The 15420-nt window shown below is 35.6% G+C and overlaps 1 protein-coding gene across 9 annotated transcripts in view; it reads right to left on the bottom strand.

Moving 5' to 3' along the window:
• The window catches only part of NSD3 (nuclear receptor binding SET domain protein 3), a 103451-nt gene that overhangs the window by 41326 nt on the left and 46705 nt on the right, over positions 1-15420 (bottom strand). For all 9 annotated transcript variants that reach the window (XR_011534356.1, XR_011534357.1, XM_070598880.1 and 6 more), the window contains 5 exons: positions 11002-11156; positions 8970-9485; positions 6907-7033; positions 2563-2663; positions 410-455 (listed from right to left, as the gene is read on the bottom strand). Coding sequence is in view for 7 of the 9 variants with exons in the window: in XM_070598880.1 (XP_070454981.1) it covers positions 410-455; positions 2563-2663; positions 6907-7033; positions 8970-9485; positions 11002-11156 (945 nt within the window). In the remaining 2 variants the exon portion in view is untranslated. The remainder of the gene's footprint in view (positions 1-409; positions 456-2562; positions 2664-6906; positions 7034-8969; positions 9486-11001; positions 11157-15420) is intronic.

The following is a 15420-nucleotide window of genomic DNA, read 5'->3' as shown; positions in this document are numbered from 1 at the left end:
CTTGTCTGATTTGTCATAGTCCATGTTTGACAAACATTAATAGCTACTATTCGGTATTCAGTCGAATACCAAAAAAAGTGGATTCGTCACATCCCTAGTTTATAAACCAGTGAAACCCCAGAATCTTATGGAGAAAAGTTGGAAACAGTATGAAGTCTACATGGTGTTCTCCAATTTACCAAAACAAATGAGACTTTTCACATGGAGGTACAGAATAAGATCAACTCTAAAAGTCATACACACACGCACGCACACACAAACACTGGGGAATACTTCAATTTCACACAAATTATTGACTGAAGAGCAACAACAATGATTTACAGAGACAAACAAAAATACATGAAGTACAAATAATTCTTTAAAATTGGTTTTAATCAAGGAAATGCAAAGCAACATTATAATAACTCACCTTTCTGTAATCCAGTCTTCACTGTAGCCTGAGGAACTGTTTCAACCTGTTTGGACAGAAAAATACAGCATTAACAGAGAATTTTTTTCATTTTTAATTAACAGAGGGAAAAATAATAATTCCATCAATCTAAGTAATGATGAGTGATTAATGTATCTGCAATCTGAGCTCAGTCCCATCTTCGGGGTAGAGTTCTCTGTCTCGAGGTCAGGGAGGGCTTAAATCCTAGCTGCCTGTGCTGAATACCACGTGACAACACACAGCCACATGCTTGCTTGCAAAGACTTCCCACCATTCCCTCGGTATACGAAGAGAACAAGATACTTTCCTCAGTGTCTGGGAGGCAGGAGAGGGGTTGTTTCTGCAACCAGCCCCGATGTTGCTATAAACCCCTCCCGCCCCAAAGACGTTAGGATAAATTTTTACTTACTATGATACTCAGGTTAATGTAACTCACGCCACTTTAAGACCCTTCCGCGCCTGCACTCACAGCTAAGTTGCTGGGAATCAGGACCCTCTCTGTAGAGAGTGCTACAGGGCTCCATACAGCTGGAAGCTCAATACTTTTGCTGCTAGTACAAACTTAAGAAAATAAGTTTGTGATATTGCAAAAGCACTTTCTTGAGTGTCTTATGAACAGTGTCTTGATCCTACATTAGGAGAGCGAGATCAGAAGTTATTCTGCCAATGTATATGTAAAACACGTGATAATTTGAGGATTGAACCATTGGAATTAAAGAAAGGATGCTGTTTGGAGGAGTTCCTGTTTAAGCTAGGAATTGAATTTTATATTTCTTTAAGATGTGGTGAAATATGCATGTTGAAACACATTTTGTAAATATTTAAGGATTGTTCTAAACTTTTTAAAAAATTTTTTATTTTTTTTACAACAGGTAAAAAAACATACAACAGAAGCGCTTTTATAAGATACAATTAGTAATACAAATATAAAATCTTCTAAACAATCACTGGTATTGTTCTCCTACTAACTATACACAGTGGCATTAACAATTTGTCCCAATTTTGTACTCATTCTGCTTATTAATTTTAAACTGATTGGTCACAGACTGAATTGGGGAACCAGCTGGCAAAATCACAACTTTATTTTGGTAGTGAATACTGTAGATCTGCAAGAGCTTAGAAAGATTTTTTGGAATATAATTTCCTACATATGAAAGTTAACTATGATGAATGACAAATTAGTGTATTACTTAAATTTTAGTTAAATATTTTTGGGAAAATTTTTTTACATGCTTGATGATACCACAGAGCACCCACAAAAGTCATCTTTTAAGTTTGGAAGCTTAAAATTATGAAAGAAATAATTTAAATAGAAAAGTCCACTCTTCTCCGTATTAAGTGGTTTAAAAATATAAAGCTTATTGGAACTAATACTATACAGAATTCTTTTTGTTTAATAGCAGTTGTCTGGGCTGTAAAAATGGATATTCTTTCATTTTAAAAAACTAAGAGAACTCTGATTGTGACTTGAATTTAAAGGAGTAATGGTTTCTAAAATTTGCTTTGAGAAGGTAATATGTAAATTACTGCATTGATTATACTGGTTTAATACCATTCCGTCAAAATGCCTCTTTCTTTTTTTTTTTACCTGAATAGCATTTATCTGATAACCCAATAACAGGTGAGAGCCATTCCACTGGGAAAATAACATTCCAAAAAATCTGTGATACCAACAGAAAAACCAGATCATCTATGATTATCTGTTTTTTAAATATAACTCTTATAGTTAAATTAATTTGATTTGTTTAAAAAATAAAAACAATACATACCAGCAGCTTAAACCAAAAATCAAAACTAAAAAAAAGGGAACTCAATGATGGTTCCAAATAAAAATCATGAAAACACGAAGTCATTTTGCTCATAACAGAAATTTCAAAATAAATGTGAGGAATTCTTTAAGTCTTGCACCACTGGCTTCCCATCTCCTGAAGCCTGACTCTTTTCTGTGAAAATGCTTGAAGCAGAATCACAGAGATGGATGTATTAGAACTGGGCACTGGAATTCACCAGGCAGAAGCATAAAATAGTCCAGAAAGGAAACCCAGTGGGGGGAAAGTTTCTTTTAAGATACCAATATAAGCTGCAACATATACAAATACAATGTTTTAACTCTCTACAGGTAGGAAGCCAACCTGCTCCTTTTTGATCTTCTTCTTTGGCACAACCTCAGTGGATTTCTCTGATTCAGAACGAGTTCGAATTGATCTTCTTTGCTGCTTCTTTTCTGCTGAGCCTAGGAGATGATTTAAACAAACAAATAAAAACTCATTTAAGGATACCTTGACAGTAATGTAATTAAGATTTGACCAAATTCTCTGCTTCTCTTATCTATTACTTTTGGTCTTTTAATTATAAATCATTAAAAAGCTATTAAACACTTAAGAGCATAAAAAATTTTACAGATCGAATTGTAAAGGCTGATAGGTTGAGACTGGGATTCATAAAGGACTCTACATCACACAGATAAAGGAGTGGATTTTTAAAAATTATAAAGTCAAATTAGATTAGCAGAGGCAGTTTAGTTTTAAAAGCAGATGAACACACTTAGGTAACTATAATTGAAGAGGGGAAGGGATTGAGGGGAGGATGAAAGTGACTTTATTCTCAGTTCACATTAGCAACTATTGGCTTAAAATTCAATCAGTACTACATAGTTTGCATTTTAACAAATGAATCAAATTAACTCGATATGTAAAACGCTTAACAGTGCTTGGTGCACTTACATAAGTTTTGCTATTATTATATTATCAACAACCAAAGGGAAAAAAGAAGGAAATGCACAAAAATGTGATCAAAACTGAATCACTGATTATCAAGGGACTTGTTATATTTTAGAAATAATTAGTCGTGGAAAACTAGTTAAACAAATTATCAACCTTTTCATGTTAAATAATGAAACAAGAAATCATCAAGATTTTTAACCAATAAAATTCTTCGAAAGTAAACAGAAGAAAATTCACAAAGACCCCAGTTTGGAAAGGATAAAAAACTTAGACTGAAGAGCACTATGTGAAAGAACACCGAGTCAGGAATGATTTCATTCTGTGACCCTGAGAAGGAAGGGCATCTTCAGTGCAACTGTTTTCCATATTTTTAGAGCTTGGACCACCTAAATGGTCCTTCTTAGATAATAATCACCTTTTGCTTGCCACAGGAGAACACTGCTAAGATCTCCTATAAAATCAGGCAGAAGCTACTTCAATAAAACATTCCATATCACCTGGATATCTTCCGGTTTCACTGTTCTTGTCTATGTGTAAATGGCTTCCTCCCCTCAGTTCAAAGCCAAAGCAAAGAAGGATCCCACTACTTTTCTTTTTGGGAAGGAGTAGGTAGTTTAATGATAATATATTGGTTCTGAGCTGTGGTTAATCAAGTTCTAGCAGAGAAGTCACAAATGAAGGTGTTGGCTCCATCCTTTACTCTCACCTCTTCTCCCTATACTGATGAAAATGTTTACTAACACAAGAGATAACCTACCCTCAGACTCTTGAGGATCCCAGAGATCCATACTGCAGTATAATCATCAATAATCAAGTAGCCACCAGGGAAGAGGAAAATAAAAATTGAACTGCTTAAAACAAAGATCTTTGTTTTGAGGATGACAAGGCAATTGTTCCATCAAATACAGATGAAATTTGATCTAGTGTCCTAAAGAAGATACGGCAACATGACTTCTTAAAATTATTCTGAAAGCTCCCTAAGAACACACAAATTCTACTACCTTTAAATCCACTAAGAAGTATTATATTTATGCTCTGAGAGAGAGGAAGTGAGCATCGCTGGATTTGGAAAAGAGCTTAGAAATCTTGTAGAAATGCAAGTACAGTTCTTCAAACCACAGAAATGCAGCAGTGCACACACTCTGTGTATCCCCTAAATCTACCAGGAAAAGGCTCAAGAATTCTACTGTTAACACCAACTGAGATGATGAGGCCGTTGGTTTCTAAAGGGAGATCAAATCTCTTTTCTGACTTTTCAACTACTCAAGTTATTTTCACCAGAAGCAAAATGGCTACTTAAAAAGACAAACTAGGCTTATCAACCAAAGCTAGTAACCAAATTTAAATCAAAGTCAAAGCTTCAGAGCACTCATCCCTGAATTAAGGTTGCAACATTAATTTACAACCTAATTATGTGTGCCTATCTAAGGAAGTACCTGGGCTTTTTCCAGATATAAAGCATTATAACCTTCCACTTTGCCTATCACTTAAAAGAAATTCACAGAACTTAAATCTTATGATGAAAAGACTACACAAAAATAAAATGTTTAGTAGCTGAGGGGAAGGAAAAAACAAGTTCTATTAAAAAAAAGGTATAATATTTCAGATCAGTCTAATATTATATGAAGAACTTATTTTCTCCCTACTTAGGAGAATGCAGATGTTTAAATAAAGATCCTCCCAGTCGAAGTGTTGCATTCAAATTCAGACAAATTACCAACAGTTTGGGGTAAAGAAAGGCAACAAAACGGATATACCTAACTATGGAGAGCTGAGGCCAAAAGATCCTTTTAATAGTCAAAGAAGAGAACAAACATTTTGGATTACGGCTAATTAGCACAAAATCTCCAAAGTCCATTTATGCATTCCTTCAACATTCTAATTTCCTTTTTTATACAGTATTTTGAAGTGATACAAGCTGCAAATCTGGTTCTGGACTTTGCTACTCCCTCTTCACTTGAATTCAGCTTCCTTTCCTAACCAATTTTGGATAAAGGCATACCGTTTAATATTCCCCATCCAACATATGCTCATTTCCTCTGCCACCACCTCTCCCTGTCTTGCAGCCCCCATCACTTCATTTTTAAGAAAGCTAGCCCATGGACCAGTCCCGGTGGCCTAAAGGTTACGTTCAGTGTGCTCTGCTCCAGCAACCTGGGTTTGGTTCCTGAACACGGACCTACACAACTCATCTGTCAGCCATGCTGTGGTGGTGGCTCACCTACAAAAAGAGGAAGACTGGCAACAGATGTTAGCTCAGGGTAAATCTTCCTCAGCAAAAAAGAAAAAAGAAAGCTAGCTCTAGTTCTTTCCTGAACAATGATTGTTTTTCTCTAGCTTTTATAATAATAAGAATCTTACTCAAAATTTCCTTCACAAAAATTTTTACCCCTTAGTGCCACTCAATCACAGGTTTGCCTGAGTTACATTGATCCAAGATTACTACCTCTGGTCGTGAGACTTCAATTCTTCTAGAAAATAATTTGATCACTTCTTAGATTCCAAAAAATTTTTAAAAGAACAAAGTGAAACAAACTCCCTTCTCCTAAACTAGGATTCCAAATGACCAAGCTGGCTGCTATCTCTCTTTTTTTTTTTTTTAAAGATTGGCATCTGAGCTAACACCTGTTACCAATCTTTTTTTTTTCCTTCTTCTCCTCAAAGTCCCCCAGCACACAGTTGGTCTATTCTAGTTGTAGGTCTTTCTGGCTCTGCTATGTGGGATGCTGCCACAGCATGGCCTGATGAGCAGTGCCTTGTCCGCACCCAGGATCTGAACTGGTGAAACCCTGCACTGCCGAAGCAGAGCGTGCAAACTTAACCACTTGGCCACAGGGCTGGCCCCTCTAACTCTTTTCTTGGTGGCTGTATGAACCAAATCTGCCAGACACTCAGTTAAACTCTAAAGTCCTTAGTAAGTCAGTCTCTTAATAAAAATTACTTTGACTATTCCAAAGGCACAATCTTAGTGAACTTAGGCATTTCTCCTTTAAGCAAGAATAATATGGCTTGATTTTCAATTCATGGTATCTGTTGTTAATCAGAGTACAGATTATAATAGGGCCCCTCAGCTACTACCATCTAGCTAAGAATAAAGAAAAGAGCATGGGCATGCACCAATATGTTTCCAATAGTGGATAAAAGAGCAAATGGTGAGAATGTGTTAATAGTGCTGGAAAAGTAAAGCTGTTATTCTCATGCAAAGAGAGATAATCAAATGGTGCATTTACTCAGATATGTATAGATTTTATAACTATACTCTTTTAATTACAGAACCCTCCTGTTATTTAAATTCCTGCAGGAAAAATAACTGTTACTATGAATAAAGCTCTCTAGCCCCGAAACCACTGTTTCCTATTGAAATGATTGCTTTTATAGTTTATTTTAAATATAATTTGATTTTTTTTTTTTTTGAGGAAGATTAGCCCTGAGCTAACTGCTGCCAATCCTCCTCTTTTTGCTGAGGAAGACTGGCCCTGAGCTAACATCCATGCCCATCTTCCTCTACTTTATATGTGGGATGCCTACCACAGCATGGTCTGCCATGCGGTGCTATGTCCATACCCAGGATCTGAACTGGTGAACCCCGGGCCACCAAAGTGGAATGTGCACACTTAACCACTGTGCCACTGGGCCGGCCCCTATAATTTGATTTTGATAACCAACATTTCTTAGGCACATAACTACTATGTTACAGTAGAACAGAACTATGACTCCTCAAAATGGATCTATATACTCTTCATTCATACCCACCTGTAGAACCAGATGTTGTTTCAGGAGATGATATATTCTGAGTTGCCTTTTCATTTCTCTGGTTTGGTGTAGAAATTATAAGTCTGTCTTGTCCCCTGACACTTATTTCCGTTTTGTTACCAATTCCCTTCAAAATAAGGCAAATTAAAAAAAATAGGTGATCACCAGGCAAATGGCATCATTGGCTTATAAAAGACAGCTTAAGATGATCATAATTTGCTTGAATTTTATATGGTCTTCGATTACAGTTATTATCTTAGTCATTATCAGAACAATTTTATTAAGTCATCAGGACATATTCTAAAACATACAGACTATGTGAAAAAAAAAAAAACCTTTGTCTAAGTCCAGATGACGAATATCACAAAAATGAACCTGTACCACATAATTTTCTGTCAAAAACAAAATATTTTATGGTCTGAATAGTCTCTCCCTTTTTATCACAGTAAGAGAACTCTAGTCATTTTTATTTGGTAAAGTACCCTACTACACAGAAAAAATTGTCAACACATCTTGAAAGACAAGAATATCCTTAGATACAGAAATATGCCATTCATGGTACCAAAATGTGCACCCAATAAGCAACTTGGAGCAGAGAGAAGGCAGGTACAATTACAGTTCTGTCTCATTTTAGGTATTTTTAATGCAATGAAATTAAGGAATGATTTATACATATCTACGTATTTTTAAAGCCTTCATTTTTAAAAGATAAGTTTTATCTCAAATTTCATTTAATTAGCACTCTTTGGAGGGGGAGTGACAAAGTTTGATTTGTGCATCCAAAAAGAGATAAAAACTAACTCCAAGAATAAAGCCAATTTGGATTAAAAAAATGCAAAGTATTCATTTGCTATTCAAAGCTATCAGCAGAACCAAGTGGAGAATGTTAGTTAGGTTTTTCAAGCAGCTTAGCCTTACTGAAATCAGCTGAACCTATAGGCAAAAACGGGTTAAGAGAGGATGTTACACTTATCTCTAGGAAAATATATCACTAATGAGGCATACCTATATTTAATGTTTTTAATGAGCATATGACAATGTTAGGAAACAAGTACAGAATTCTTGAAAAATACACATCCATGAGGTGCCCATAAACTGAATTCGGTGTGGGCCCACAGGCCCACAATTGTAGTATGGGCTGGGAGGGTAGTGAAGAGGTACAGGGAATAAAAGTTACAAATGTTACAAAAGAATTTTAAAGTCTTAATGCTAAAGCGTAAGTGCCCTAAGTGGAAGCCCAGGGCCAGCAGATGGAGTCATTCAGTTTGAAGAGGCCATTTTCACCCTATTACCCAAGCTATCACCACAGTTAATTGTTACAGAACAAATATAGTTCTGGTATTTCTATAAAATACATTAGCTATCCCAAGCCAACGTGAGTCTAACAAAATTCCTGGTGTGACCAAAGAGACCAGCAGGTACAATTGTTACAATGGTTAATTCAGATAACTGACAAAAATGATTTAATAAGAAGCACACTTTGCAACTAAGAAAAATTTACAAAGTAGAAAGAGGCAAAGTGCCCAGTTCTTTTCCACAACTTTAGGGAGCAAAGCTCAATTTTGGCTGCACAGCTCAAGATTAATCTAGTACAGATGGGGATATTACAAAAGAGGGGAAAAAAAGAAGAAAAACATAGTCTTTTTGCCTATGTCTTTTTTGCCCCATCTTAAACAGAGTAAACTGACTATACATGTCAAAGGCAGAGGATACATACCTAACTTATGACCTCGAATTGTTTGGTTTTTTTGGAACATTGGCCCTAAGCTAACATCTGTTGCCAATCTTCCTCATTTTGCTTGAGGAAGATTGTCCCTGAGCTAACATCTGTGTCAGTCCTCCTCTATTTTGTATGTGGCACATTGCCAGAGCCTGGCTTGATGAGAGGTGTGTAGGTCTGCGCCCAGGATCCAGGCCTGTGAATCCCAGGCCGCAGAAGTGGAGTGTGGGAACTCAACCACTATAGTACCCAGCCGGCCCCTGTTTGTTTTTTTTTTTAAATGCCAAAGTTGACTACTTATTAAATACTGTTCCCCCAAACAACCCGTGAGAAAAGGAGGTACCTTAGTTGAGTAAACAAATTGATCGATAAATTTCCCATCTCCTGTAGCATTCTGAAGAGCGAACACTTGTTCAATTTTCACAACTGGTGACATGTTACACTTCTGCAGATCCAGGCTCCCTTTGTGCATTGTAATGGAAGCTGGTAAGGATTTCCTTGCTGCTGCCGTTTTCCAGGCGATTTTAACAGGAGGGGGTTCTTCCTCTTCCACACTCATGTGCCGCCTCTGGCTATGCCTCCGAATTTCAGTACTTGATAGTGAGGAGGCCACCTCCCCTGCATTGGTCTGTTCTGGCTGGGTATTCAGCACTGATCTCGGTCTTCGGGTTTTTTTAACTTCAGCTTTGGAGGCAACATTCTTTTTTGCTTGGGATAAAGCCTCCTCAGGTTGTTTATCAATATAGATAAAAGTATACTGTTCTATTCTTTCTTCTCGGGTCATTTTCAATGCTTTCTCTGCATGGGCAATGCCAATATCCCATTGAGCGCGTTCTCTCTGAGGTCGGGGTTTCCGAATCTTGAAAAAAGATACAGGCATTATCGTACATGCTTTAATCTAATAGGTATATTTAAAACAATATGTATTTCCCATGTGATCTTGTCATCTTTCTAGGTATACATAAATATCTTCAGGTTCTCCAGTCAAATAAATGAAATGTTCGAACTCCATAACTTGGGTAAATCAGGATTACTATCAGATGACATGCAGGTCCACTCTGTTTTATATGTCCTTTGTTGACAACTCTGCTGGACAAGTCCCTCAAAGAGGGAGTCGTCCTTCTCACATTATATTCATAAAAAGCTAGCAATAATGAGGGCAAAGAGAAGAAAGATTACAGAAGTGATGACTTTCAGTGGCCAATAAAACACCAACATTAAAAATGACACCCTAAAGCTCAGGGGTGCTAAAGAGATCACAACCAAGTGAGCTGGCAGAGAGCCAGCATTTGAAGCTGTGCTGCAGGGTTGTGCCATAATGCAAACAGGGGCAGAAGGAAGAGAAAGGAGAGAGCCCTGAGGAACAAATGAGAGCTGACAAGACACAGGAAAGCAGGAATGTGGAAGAGAAAAAATAAACCTGAATCACAGTGTCCACAGGTCTCTATGTACACACTTGATCAGAAGACTTTGGATTGGCAAGACAGGTAAGAAAACTTTGAATAATGGTATGTGAGATGACCAAGCAATTAGGAATTATCCAGGGTGTTAGACTGAGGTAGCCTGAAATTAGCTAATGAAAGTATGAGGCAGTAGAGTATATGTCAAATGCTGATATATATAAATCTATAAAATGTTAAGTCTGACAAAAGTAATCAAAATCCTGTGTGATAAAATTTAGCTTTTAAAGTCCAAAAATATGACAAATTTCTTAAAAACAAGAGACCCACACTAGAATCAGTTGAGTTTAAAAATCTCAACCAGACAGATTATCAGGGGTTCATGTCAAAATTCTAAAATATCTACCACTACATCAAACATATTTCTTGGTTCTATCACTTGTGTAACCTTGGTTGAACCAGTTACTTAAGCTTTCTGTGCCTCAATTTCTTCATCTGTAGAAATAGGAAGAATAGTATCTACCCCATTTGTTAGGAAGATTAAATGAATTAATACATAAAAAATGCTTAAAACAGTGCCTCACAGTAGATTTTCACTAAGTATTTTAAAAATTTTACTTTCATAGAACAATTTTCCTAAATAAGAATAAAGGGAAATCATGGAAAGATGCTGAAATAGGAAAAAGAATGAAAATCCCTGGCAAAATCAACATTTCACTAGCACGTACTAGACTTATGTAAACAAATTCAATTCAAAATAGAATCCAACGTTGACTTAAGAAGATAACATTTTTAATAGTACTATAATGTTTATATTACATTAAAACTTATTGACAGTTACAATAAATTATTAAAACTGAACTTAAAGGAGTGAAAACAACAAATCATTCTAACAATTGTCTGAATTCAAGCATTAAATTATTAAGTCCTTTAAAAACCATATTGGATTGATACTGTTAATACGTTGTCAGTTACCTTTTGTTTCTCTGAGTGGTTGCTGGCTTGTTTGGTTGCCTCAGCCAGTAACTCTTCATACTGTTTATGACCTTTATACTCTCGTACCCGCTTTTCATGAACCCATGCCCTCTCTGGCTGGTTGCTAAAAAATTGGACGTGATATTCCCGGGCACCTGTAAGTAAAAATTCTTATTAACCATTTCAGAACATAAGCATCTAAATACACTTTGCCAAAAACGTGAACCTAACCCAAGTTCCCTAGTATTATTACTCTTATTAAAAATTGTACATTATGGATTGTCCAAAGACATAATCCAACACCTACCAATTACACAACTAATAGTTACTGTAAAAATCATCCCAAATGATTAAAATTAGTACAGCAAGTTCTAAGAGAAAGAAAATCAGAAATTCTGCAAATTATCAGATTTGTTACCTTGGTCCCACAATTAATTTTTACTTGCCTCAAACCTTTTTACAAGCAAATTTGGGTATAAATAAATAATTTTTCCTCAAAAAAAGTATAAAATCTTTTCTCAGGCTTTTAAAAGCCAAGTGTTAGTCCAATTGCTTTTCTAGCTAAATAAAAGTGTGGTATACAGGTCTGGGGTGGAGGAGGAGAGGCCACTGAGACTCTCTCAGGGATCCCGTGAGGTCAAAGCTACCTTCATAATAATATCAAGATCTGATTTGTCTTTTTTACTTTGTTGACACTTTTCACTTAATACTACAAGAGCAATGATGGATAAAACTGTTGGCATCTTAGCACAAATAAAGGCAAAGAGTGACACCAAACTATACTAGGGTGGTATTCTTCACAGCCATACACTAGCAGTTAAAAAAAAAAAAAGGCCAGTTTTACTTAATGTCCTTAATGAAGCAGTAAAAATTATTAAATTTACTAAATCTCAACCTTGGCTACATGTCTTTTTAATATTCCATGTGACGATATGGGAAGTATGCATAAAGCACTTTTGCATACTGAAGCATGACCATGGTTATCTTGAGGAAAAGCACTTGTGTGATCGTTTGAGTTGCAATTGGTCACTTTTTCATGTAACACCATTTTTACTTTAAAGAATGACTGAAAAAAAAACTATGGTCATTTTAACTTGAGCATTTGGCAGATATTTCCTCAAAAATGAACAAAGCAAGTTTGTCACTTCAAGGAAAACAACTAACAGTATTTGTTGCCTATAATAAAATTTGATCTTTCAAGCAAAAATTAGAATTTTGGAAAACTAGTATCTGTTCCTGAGTCTTCCAACTTCCCAATGATAAAAGAATTTCCTGATGAACTAAGTAGTGATATTAAATAACATGATTTTTAAAAATATCTACAAAGGAATATGTCCACGTTTGGAAGATATGCATGACTTGGTAAACCACTATGTTTTAAATGGCCAATGTATGATGTTACAAAGTCATGAAAGGTAAAAGATCCATTCAAAGCCCAAGACAGAACCAATGGATTTTAACGTAACAAAGTACAAAAAGTTTATTGATATGATTTCAGATTCCACACTGCAACTAACAGACCAATTGTTGAGTTTTGGTGTAATAGCAAAGAAATACATCCACAATTATCTGAAAAGGCTATTAAAATACTCTTCCCCTTTTCCAACCATACATCTGTGTGAGGCCAGATTATCTTCATATACTTCAACCAAAACAACAAATCATAACAGATTGAATGTAGAAGCAGATACAAGAATCTGGTGTCTTCACTTAAGCCAGACATTAAACAGATTTGCAAAAATGTAAAATGATATCATTCTTCTCATTAATTTTCTCGACAAAATAGTTATTTTTCATAAAAACATAATAACATATAATGGGTTAAAGTGAATTAGTAAATCTTTTTAAATTTCTCAGCTTTAATTTCTAAATTAATTAAATAGTAATGGATATAACCCATGTAAAGAAAAGCTTTTTAGAGTCCTCAAATTTTAAGAGTAAACGGGATTCTGGGACCAAAACATCTGAGAACCATTGCCCTGGGGTAGTGCTACTCTGAAAGTGTGGTTCCCAGAACAAGCCAGTCTGTGACAAAACAAGCACAGAAGCTGAGAGCAGGCATTTAGAAACTGTTGATCTGACGCTGCCATGACGTCTAGGCACATGACCGGGGTCTTACACAATGCATTTTTTTGGAGACAGAGGCCTTTCATTTTCCTCATAGCTAATTTTATTGTATTTTACAGAAATATTGGTCTATGGTAGACTGGAAATTAAAAAAAAAAAAAACTGGTTCTTTACCAAACATAGTTTGAAAAACCGCTCTAGAGAAAAAGGCTCAGGTTAACAGAGAAATGTAGAAACTGGTCTTCTTGGAGAATTCACGATAATGCAAGTAGGGAGAGAAGGCAACAAGCAGATGCTGACTAGAAAAATGTGGGCACAGGCTTAAATGGAATCTAATTTAGTTACCTGAAATTGAGTATATCTTGGATTTGAAAATTTTTAATTTTATTAGACATTAACAGTAGATTATCTAAGGAATTATTCTGAAAATATGTAAAATAGTCTATGAGAAGAAAGAAACACACACACACAACTCAGATTTCCATATCATCTACTCTGAGAAGGAAGAGCCAAGCACAAATTTCACTATAATTAATCTAAGAAAGTTTATAAAAAGTCCAAGGGCTTTGAGGGACAAAAACAGAAATAAAACCTAAATAGGTGAGTTGGAGGATAGGGTGGTGGGGAGAGGGAGTAGGGTTAAAAGAACATGGGACAGAATCTGTTTCCAAAAGTCAGAGTCAGTTATTTAGAAGCAAACAGATAATCCCAAAGGACTTTATAGTTAAACATTAAAACTCACAGATAACACAATCTCATTTTAATGTTTATTTTCAACTTCTTCCTCCATTAAATCATTTACTACAGATGAAACAAATCACTTTGCCTCTTTGTTAGCACTTTGTTTCCTGCTGGCTGGAAAACTGTAAAGTAAGGGCGAAATAAAAACCTAAAGACCTGAGAGATTGAGAATCAAACACGTCTCTGAATAATGGGCTAAATTTCCAATAGAAAAATGTTGAGGAAACGTTTTCATATACAAAAAACAATACACAGGTAAAACCATCTGGTTTTAAACTTAAAAAAATATATCAGAATTAAAAGTTATAATGGGTGTAATGTGATACCATTTAAAACTCTCAGTAAAAAATCTTTATTTTCATATCTATTAATTACAATATGCACAGAGAAAGAGAATTACTCTCAAATTCCCAATACTAGTTACACATCTGGAGGATGAGACTATGGGCACATTTTGCCTCTGACCATATATATTTTTGTACTGTTATAAGCAGAAAAAGCATTTCACTTTTGACTTTTAAACTTAAAATGAGACCTAAACAATGAAATATAACAAAATAGATATGCGATTCAAACATCTTTCAACATGCTCTTACAAAGAATTATATCTTTATGTGTGAAAACCGTTAATATATTTTCCAGTGCTAAGAATCTGACTAATAACAATACTGAGTAATAACAATACGGAAACCAATGATTACTATATATAAGCAAGACGAATTTCACAAAGTAGAAATTAAGTTTTATGCTGTGTTTTTTGGTTTTCAGAAAAACTATTAGAAAACTACTTTATTTAAAACCACACTGCACAGCCATACAATGAAATGTTACTTGGGAATAGAAAGAGATGACATACTGAGACACACTACAACACAGATTACCCTCTAAGACATTAGCCTAGGGCTGGCCCCACGGCCGAGTGGTTAAGTTTGTGTGCTCCGCTGCAGACAGCCCAGTGTTTCATTGGTTCGAATCCTGGGTGCGGATATGGCACTGCTCATCAAACCACGCTGAAGCAGCATCCCACATGCCACAACTAGAAGGACCCACAACGAAGAATATACAACTATGTACTGGGGGGCTTTGGGGAGAAAAAGGAAAAAAAATTTTTTAAATCTTTAAAAAAAAAAAAAAAAAAGACATTAGCCTAAGTGAAAGAAGCCAGACACAAAAGGCCACATTATTGCTTCCATTTATATGAACTGTCCAGAAAAGGCAAATCTAAGAGACAGAAAGTAGTCAGTGACTGCCTAGGGCTGGGGGAAGAGGGGAAGAACTGGGGGAGTGACTGTTAATGGATACAAGATTTCTGTTTCAGGTTGATGAAAATGTTGTAAAATTAGATTGTGGTGATGGCCACACAACTCTGTAAATGTACTAAAAACACTGAATTGCACACTGTAAAAGGGTAAATTTTATGGTATGTAAATCATCTCTCAAGAAAGCGATTATTTAAAAAACTACTGCAGAAAAAGAGAATTTAAAATATCAGAATATGCATTATTTTCAACCTAAATTCTGGGATTTCCCAAATTCTGAGATTTCTGGTTTCCTCAATAATACAAACAAAATCAGTTTTTCCAGCACTAAAGTAGGAGATTGCCTAGGGGG

This window comes from Equus przewalskii, chromosome 28 (assembly GCF_037783145.1).
Source record: "Equus przewalskii isolate Varuska chromosome 28, EquPr2, whole genome shotgun sequence".
Lineage (NCBI taxonomy): Eukaryota > Metazoa > Chordata > Mammalia > Perissodactyla > Equidae > Equus > Equus przewalskii.
This window is presented reverse-complemented; position numbering and strand designations above follow the sequence as displayed.